General features: G+C 40.3%; 2 protein-coding genes across 2 annotated transcripts; one reads left to right on the top strand and one right to left on the bottom strand.

The window, feature by feature from the left end:
* Window positions 1–343: 343 nt before the first annotated feature.
* Window positions 344–5775, bottom strand: LOC118349870. The gene is made up of 3 exons (XM_035695796.1): window positions 4523–5775; window positions 4292–4344; window positions 344–3282 (listed from the first exon to the last, which is right to left on the bottom strand). The coding sequence occupies exons 1-3, from the start codon at window positions 5773–5775 to the stop codon at window positions 410–412; spliced, it is 4179 nt and encodes a 1392-aa protein (XP_035551689.1). The 3' UTR covers window positions 344–409.
* A 74-nt stretch (window positions 5776–5849) lies between these two features.
* Window positions 5850–6785, top strand: LOC108979472 (protein BRICK 1-like). Its single transcript, XM_018950147.2, has 2 exons — window positions 5850–6171; window positions 6379–6785. Exons 1-2 carry the CDS (start codon window positions 6039–6041, stop codon window positions 6501–6503), a joined length of 258 nt encoding a protein of 85 aa, XP_018805692.1. The 5' UTR covers window positions 5850–6038; the 3' UTR covers window positions 6504–6785.
* Window positions 6786–9223: the final 2438 nt, after the last annotated feature.

Here is a 9223-nt window from a genome sequence, read left to right as displayed (position 1 = left end):
ATGGAAATTTTAATTTCATTCAATTAGTCCAAACTGATAAGAGAGATGATTACAGATATACTCATATTCAGGATTTTCGTGAGATGTTATGTGGAGTCTTGACTTTTCGATTATTTCTGAATTTTAAAAGAGACTATTATACGTTTTCAAATGTCATTGTACTTTGTAGCGTTCACGGGTTTAGGGTGTATATGCATTATGCTGGCGCACTCAATGACATGAAAGCGCAACGCCTGGAGGGGGCCATAGCCAACTAGCTTTTGGCCCATCCACTAATAATTAGACATTAGTTGACTGTTTTTTTTTTTTTTTTTTGAGAATGAAATACTTCTGCATTCATGCATAGATAAAATATTCAAATACATCATAAACCCAACAAGGTGCTTAAGACAAACAAAAGAAACAACAATTAAGGAAGGACACGCCCAGCATCCACTTCAAGTCTGCTACGAAGAAAATCTGGAGGATCATTCCACCATTGCAGTGTATCATCCACAAACTTTGCTTGACGAGCCAGAATATGTGCAGCCTCATTACCATGTCTTCCCACATGCAGAACTTCAAAATATTCAAAAGTGGACAGAATCTTCTTCACCTCATGAATTAAAATACTGCACCTATCCAAAATCTCCCCCCTAGAGCATATAGCTTCCATCACAGCAAAAGAATCCCCTTCTAAAATCAGATGAGAAATACCCAAGTGAGAGGTTAATTGCAAACCCCTAAGTGCAGCAAGAGCTTCTATGTCTTCTACCTCATGAATACCCAACTCCCTTCTAGACATTGCCATAACCAAGCATCCCTTATCATCCCGCAAAACAGCACCCACCCCAGAACAATTCAAGGCCTCAAAAATGGCTCCATCTACATTCAGTTTGAAAAACCCACAAGGTGGAGGTAACCAACACAAAGTTGAAGACTGATGATGAACACTCACATGCTTACGAAGTAACTGAAAGTTCTCAACATAATCAAGACAATTTCTCACCACATCACACACATCAAGAGTGCTGGTTTGCTGGAAAAACTTCAGGTTTCGAAATTTCCACACACCCCAAGCAATTATCAAGAAACGGGTCAAGATAAAATGGTCATTAAGGCGTATAATTGCTTTAATAGTAGAGAGAAAACAAGGATAGCCAAATAACAAACTCAGATTTCTTCCAAAAAACATTTCCCACACTCTGAAAAAATAAGGACACTGACAGAGAATGTGAGAAACATCCTCGCAAGCATTGTGACAAAAATCACAAGTAGAAGAACCCAGAACATGCCTCTGAAATAGGAGCTTTTTTGTGGGCAAACTATCCTTGCAAGCCCTCCAAATAAAGTTTTTAATTTTATTTGGAAGCTGTAAGTTCCACAAAACCTTCCAAAAAGAACAAGGATGATCTTGATTACTAGAACCATTCCCCAAAGCAGATTTCAGATTAAGGGCAAGATGATAAGCTGACTTTACAGAAAAAATACCAGATCTAGTGCCACTCCACACTAATTTATCAACACCCCAATGTAAGAATAGAGGAGTTTTAAGAATAGTTTGAGCCTCAAAAGGAAGAAATACCTGGTTTACCAAATCCAAATTCCACCCACTAGGCGTAGAAGGATCCATTAAATCAGCCACAACAGCATCCTCAGCAAGGGTATTACATCTAGTAACAACCTGTTTTGAATTCAAGTCAGCAAGCCAATTATCTCCCCAAATCTTGATGTTATCACCCTTGCCAATACGCCATAAACTCCCCGCTTTGATAACAGGTTTTGCTTCAAAAATGCTACGCCATACATATGACGGCTTAGAGCCAAGCATCGAAGATAGAAAATCAGTATTAGGAAAATATTTTGCTTTAAAAACTGAAGTGAAAAGAGACCCTTGTGAGTGAAGTAAGCGCCAACCTTGCCTTGCCAATAAAGATATATTAAAAACCTCCAAATCCCGAAAACCCAAACCACCCATAAATTTAGACTGACACATTTTTCTCCAATTCAGCCAATGTATCCTTTTTTCTTGACCTCTTTGACCCCACCAAAACCTTGCAATCATCCCCTCAAGCTCTTTACAAAAACCCCTAGGAATCTTGAAACAACTCATAACATAAGTCGGAATTGCTTGAACTACCGCTTTGATCAACACCTCACGGCCAGCTTGTGATAATAATTTTTCTTTCCAACCTTGTAACTTTGCCCAAACTCTATCCTTAATACCTTTGAAAGTCTGATAACGCGATCTTCCCACAAAAGAAGGAAGCCCAAGATATTTAGCATGGTGCTGAATATCTTGAACCCCCCACACATCTTTAATAGCACTTATCACACTTGGATCTGTATTGCGACTGAAAAGCAATTCAGTTTTGCCCATATTTAACTGCTGACCCGATGCCACACCATAACAACATATCAAATTTTTAAGATGCTGATTTTCTGAAATAGATGCTTGACAGAAAATGATACTATCGTCCGCAAAAAACAAGTGACTGACCCGAGGAGCATTAAGACACACACTAACACCCTTTAGAAGTTGCTGCTCTTCAGCTTGCTTCAATAATAAAGAAAGTGCCTCCGCACATAAGACAAACAAATAGGGAGAGAGGGGACACCCTTGACGTAGACCACGGGAGGGCTTGATGGGCTGAGTTGTAACCCCATTCACAATAACTTTATATGAAACTGTTGTGATGCACATCATAATTAAGCGAATAAATTGGGGATTAAAGCCCATACGCAACATAAGTTTTTCTAAAAAAACCCATTCAACTCTATCATAGGCTTTACTCATGTCTAATTTAATAGACATACAACCCTTTCTCCCCCTCTTTCTCCTTCTAATAGCATCCACTGTTTCAAAGGCCACTAACACATTATCGGTAATCAACCTTCCAGGAACAAAAGCTGATTGGTTCTCAGAAATAGCTCCAGGTAATGCTAACTTCAGCCTATTAGCTAAAACCTTAGCAACAACTTTGTAAATCACATTACACAGACTAATCGGGCGAAAATCCTTCAAATACTCGGGCTGTTTAGTCTTTGGAATCAAAACGATATTTGTAAGATTAAAATCAGAAGGCATAACTCCCGAAACCAATACTTGTGAAACAGAATTAATAACAGTATCACCCACCAAGTGCCAATATTTTTGGAAAAATAAAGGAGGCATACCATCCGGGCCCGGAGCTTTCAATGGTTGCATTTGAAACAAAGCTCCCCTTATCTCAGACGCTGTGAACCCACGCACTAGATCCCCATTCACAGAATCAGAGATACAAGGCTGAATAACCTGTAAGACTGCATCAAAATCAGAAGGATTAGAGGTACAAAACAAATTTGAGAAATAGCCATGAACCATTGGAAGCATTTCAGATCCTTCATACAATACACCACAATCATTCCGTAGCCTGGAGATAAAATTTCGTCGCTGCCTTTGAGAAGCCTTAAAGTGGAAATACTTAGTGTTTTGATCCCCCTCTAACAACCATTGCACACGAGATCTTTGTTTCCACATCAATTCTTCCTTCTCCAATAAATAATTAATGTCATTTTTTACACACCTTATCTCATGAGATGGGTAGGATGAACAAGGAACACTCTGTAATTGTTCCAACTCCCTTCTCTTCATAGACAGCTTCTGTCTAATATTTCCAAAACACTCCTTACTCCATTCAGACAATTTAGAACGACAATGTTTTATTTTTTCAATCAAAGAAACATCAGATTCCATCGACCAAGCAGAAGCAATAGCTTCCTCACAACCCCTAGCACCCACCCACATAGATTCAAACTTAAAAGAACGGGACTTCCTTGAGACAGTTGGCACAGAGACATCCGTACTCAAAACCAAACAACTATGGTCTGAGACTGGAGTACTAATATTACAGACTCTACTAGTAGGAAATAAATCAAGCCATTCCACATTACTAGCAAATCTATCCAACCTCTCATGAATAAGATCAGATCCGTCCCTCATATTACACCATGTAAACAAAGACCCCACAGTGTCCATGCTGCGTAATTGACAATAATCCAATGCATCACGAAACCCTCTCATCTGGCTAGCAGGTCTCTCCCTACCCCCGAATTTCTCAGAGTTTTCCAAAATCTCATTAAAGTCACCACAACACAGCCATGGCCCATCAAATCGATCTTTCAGTGTGCGTAACAAATCCCAAGTACCCCTTCTAAGATGCACTTCCGGATGACCATAAATTGCAGACAAACGCCAACAAATACCAGAAATTGGGTCCGAAACCAGAACATCAAAATGAAACTGAGAATAAGACTGTAAAATTAAATTTACCTCCTGTCGCCAGAAGAGACACAATCCACCCGAACGACCGATGGAGCCCATTGCTAAGAAGCAAGAAAATCCCAACTGGACCTTAAGGAGTTCCATGCGAGAATGGCCAGATCGTGTTTCCATAACGAAGACGACATCGGGAACTTCCCTTCGAACAAGATCTCGAAGGGTTCGAACTCCCCGAGGGTTCCCAAGCCCTCGGGAGTTCCAACTCAAGATTTTCATGAGTACCGGCGGGGCTGGATCTCAGCCTCCGCCGATAAAATAGGGATCTCCACCAAGGAATCATCTTCTCTTGATTTCTGCTTCTTCACCTGGGTTAGACCACCCGAATCAGGAGTAGCCTTCGCAGTCAACTGTCGTTTAGAAGGAGTCAAGGGGGAACGAGACACTCGTGCACGAGAGGGACGGACTACGCTTGATTTTCGTTGATTCCCCTTACTAGAAGATGAAGATGCTTCTACAGAAAGGTTTTCCTTCAAATGCACAAAAGACATTTGGGTTAATTTTGAAATGGGCCCCTGGCCCATACGAGGCTCATCCTTATTCACAGCAAACAGTTGATTATCCGACCCATTACCAGTAAGCAGAACATTTTCCGAAACCGACAAAGATTTCAATGGCTTTTCGGGAACTGCCATTGAATCTTTCACCAACAGATTACTCCGATCACCATCTACGGGAATCGAGTTGCCAGGGCTTCCTGCAGTCGACGGACCCAAGTAATTGCGTGCACGCACAGAAACACTCCCCACCCGCATCCATGATCCGTAAGGAAAATCAGACTCTTTAGCTTCACCTTTAATATTAATCCACTGCAGACAGTCGCGGTCCCCATGTCCCAGTAGCCCACAATAATAGCAAAATTGTGGCAACTTCTCATACTTAAAACGAACCCATACGTAATCAGTTTCTCCCACAGCAACCCTTATACCACGCGGCAAAGGTTTGCTTATATCCAAGGAAATACGCACACGAACATATTCTCCCCACCCCGGTCTCGTCTCGATGAGATCAACATCTTCAACAACACCCAGGGTTGCTGCTATCTTGCGAACTGCCCGTGCATTCATCCCATCCAGCGGCAAATCATACATGCGAACCCAGAAAGAAGCTAGAGACATAGGCACTTTGGTAATCTGTAAAGTCCCGTCATAATTAGTACAAATAACCAGACTATTCCCAAACGTCCAGGGGCCATTAGAAAGTATCCTCTCTTTTTCACCCCGCGAAGAACAGGCTGCCAAAAAGAGGTTATCCCCCATATCATAAATTTGAAAACTCCCCGACGGATACCACACGTTCTTCATCATCCTTTTGAAAGCCTCCTTATTATAAAACTTCACAGACAAAAGCTTAAACAGGAAACACTTCGTGGTATCGAAAGCCTTATTTAACTCCGTGGAGTCAGACAAGCGAACAGTTGATTTCTCGGATTCAGATAAAGAAAAAGAACTCCAACGCTCCGTTAGATCATCCGTCATTGCAAATAACCTAATAGCACAACCTGATATACCAGAATTAAGAATGGATACCCCACTCAAAATTACAACAGAAAACGTTTTGCACTTACGGCAAAATAAAAACTCTCATCATCACGAGAGAGAAAAACACAAAACCAGAAACCAAAAAAATTTTAGTTGACTGTTTGGCAGGAAAGAAAGTGAAGGAAAATCAAGTCAAATTTTACCTGAAAAATAGTCTGTTTGAGTGACTCTGAAAAGGACAAAAGACAAAAAAGGGAAGGATGGCAAGGGCAGGAGGGATTACAAATGCGGTGAATGTTGGGATAGCAGTGCAAGCTGATTGGGAGAACCGCGAGTTCATCTCTCACATTTCGCTCAACGTTCGACGCCTCTTTGATTTCCTTGTCCAATTCGGTACCCGATTTATAATCCCTCCCTTCCTTTATCTTTTACTACTGAAATTTGCTGCTTTGGGGTTGATTCGAGTAGCTCATTATTTCATTGTTGGATAGCATTGATTTGTACAGTATAACCCCCAATGAAATGAATTTCCACAGCCCATTTTTTTGGGGTTGGTGGTGTTATTCAACCTCTGCATCTTATGCTTTTATACTCTTTCAGAGGCTACAACGAAGAGCAAACTCGCATCGTTGAATGAGAAGCTTGACACACTCGAGCGGCGTCTTGAACTTCTTGAGGCCCAAGTGGGTACTGCATCAGCCAATCAGCCTCTTTTCGCTACATGATGTCAGTTGTTGCTGCTGCTGCTGCGATATGCCTCTTCTGTAAGAATAATATTGTCTTGATTGTGAACGTGAACAAATATCTTGTATTATCTCTGTTTGAAGCTAATATACTCGAGCGTTTTCATGCTTCATGATGTCCGTTGCTGCTGCTGCTGCTGCGATATGCCCCTTCTGTAAGAATAATATTGTCTTGATTGTGAACGTGAACAAATATCTTGTATTATCTCTGTTTGAAGCTAATATACTCGAGCGTTTTCATGCTTCTATAGAGTATATGCTATATTTAGGATCTTCAAGCCATCTGTAGAATATGTCAGTGGCGCAGATTCATCTATGCGTTAAAATGTTGATTAATTGATTAATCACTATTTCCTTTCAAACTTTAGGCTTTTTGGGTTAGGAGTGATTCATCATGGTATTGTGGTCCTAAGTTTAAATCTATCACATTGTTATCCTCTCATTTGAGTTAAACATCTCACATATATGGATCCTATTTATAGAGTGGGAGTTTGGGCCCCAACATGAGGGAAAGCCTTATAAAATTGATTAAATGGGGCTACTGGAGAGGAAAGTGGGGCTAATGGAGTGGGGGTTTGGAAGCACATCAGGCGTGGGTGGGGGGTGTTTAATCGCCATTCTAAATTAGTGTTGGGCGAGGGTTCCCGGATAAAGTTTTGGAGGGACAAATGGTGCGGGGATGAGGCCTTAAAAGGATTCCTTTCAAGCTATATTCCAAGTGGCACGTGATCAAGAAGCCTCAGTGGCGGACCTTATGCTTCGATCAGGGGCCCAAGTTCAGTGGAATGTCACGTTTAGTAGAGTGGCGCAAGATTGAGAAGTGGACAACTTTGAGACTTTCTTCAGCCTATTATATTATGTGGTGTCGAATGGACAACAAGTTGATAGGCTATGGTGGACACCGGTTGGTAAGGGTGCCTTCTCAGTTCTCTCCTTCTACAAGTCCCTTATACTTTTACCAAACAGCCAGTTCCCATGGAAGAAAATTTGGAGGAATAAGGTGCCTCCTAAAGCGGTCTTCTTTACTTGGACAGCAGCCCTAGGGAAGATTTTGACAACCGATAACTTGAGGAAGTGCAAGGTCATCATCCTAGACTGGTGTTGTATGTGTAAGCAATCTGGGGAGACAGTAGAGCATCTCTTGTTACATTGTGAGATAGCTAGAGCCTCGTGGATTGAAGTTTTTAGCTGGGAGGAGTTATCATATGTAATGCCTGCAATAGTGGTTGAGCTACTGGCTAGCTGGACTCTACCGAGAGGTGTCCCACAAATTAAGGAGGTGTGGAAGCTGATCTCGATCTGCATCACGTGGTGCATATGGCAAGAACGAACTGATCAGATTTTCAAAAACAAGAAGCGGTCACTCGAGGAACTTCGAGCTTTATTTTTCCGTACTTTATTTCTATGGGCCATAGCTTTAGATTTTAATGGCTTGAGTTTTCATGATTTTCTTATTTCCTCTATTTCGACCTAAATAGGTCTTATCTCTTCTTGTATATCATCTTGTGTACTTGGGTTATACCTATTTTTATTAATAATATCGTTTACTTTTAAAAAAAAATATTGATTACATGATCAAATTCACTCTTTTCTATCAGTTTGGGCATGTTTGGTCTACACATGAGGGGAAATGTTATAATATTAATTAATTTGATTAGATTAACTTCTCTCTCTTTTTTTTTTTCTGCTTTAGACATTGTTAAGATGAATGGTTCCCGTATCGAATCCCCACTTCTTTAGGATGGACGTGATAATGTTAATTAAGGGATTAAATTCACAACATCTTATTAGTTTAGGCTTGCGAAACAAGCGATAATGCATCATTGAGATCATTTTAGAAATTCAGGGGCATCTAGATGTTTGTTGATAGAAAAATAAATTTAAATATAGCTCAACGCAATAAGCATTCTGCCAATGGTTCTACTTCAAATAACCGATCCTCCCACTGTAAGAATAGCAAAATATAGGTTGAGGTCGTGGATTCAGAAACGTACTGGATTCCTTTGTGGTTTATCATTGATAGGATTAATACTAAATACCCAATAAACTGAATAAAGTGTTGTCTATGTTTGGGTTTAGCTAAATAAGTCTTCTTCTGCTGATTTCTTAATTAACTTTTATCTATGGTTTCTCATGAGCCACATCTCTCTTTCCTGTTGCAGTCATCAGCCTTCATTGCCGATAATTCTCTGTCTGTCCGTAGTTACTAGTTAGTACCACCTTTTCATATTAAGTCTTCATCATACAAGCATATTGTGTCCAACCTTCTGTTATTATATCAAAATCTTCAAGCACTTATAAAAAAAAAATTATGTCAAAATCTTCAAACAAAAAAAAAAAAACATTCTTGTTAATGGTCATCGCTAATCCAAATCTTAATTTTCGAACTTTAACCAATTTGGGGGCATTATTCTTAACTTCGTAGAGGCTATATTTTGTGCAGAGCATATACTGCGTAGCCCCAACCACCAACTCAATAAGTTGACTACAACCTTATTACTGAAATTGACCAGTCATTTGTTTTGAAGAGTTAGTTTCCTCCTATCTTATAGATATATGTATCTATATCTATATGGGCTTTCTTCTTTTCAATTTTCAGCTCTCGTTCTAGCAGGCCATTGAGTCCAGGGACCAATGTTGTTTGGGAAAGGGAAGGGTTACCTTCATCAAGTAACCTAAATACCGAGTGTAGGTAGGACCAT

The sequence above is a fragment of the Juglans regia genome, chromosome 11 (assembly GCF_001411555.2).
Source record: "Juglans regia cultivar Chandler chromosome 11, Walnut 2.0, whole genome shotgun sequence".
Lineage (NCBI taxonomy): Eukaryota > Viridiplantae > Streptophyta > Magnoliopsida > Fagales > Juglandaceae > Juglans > Juglans regia.
The sequence above is the reverse complement of the archived record's forward strand: the minus strand, read 5'-3'. Positions and strand labels throughout refer to the sequence as shown.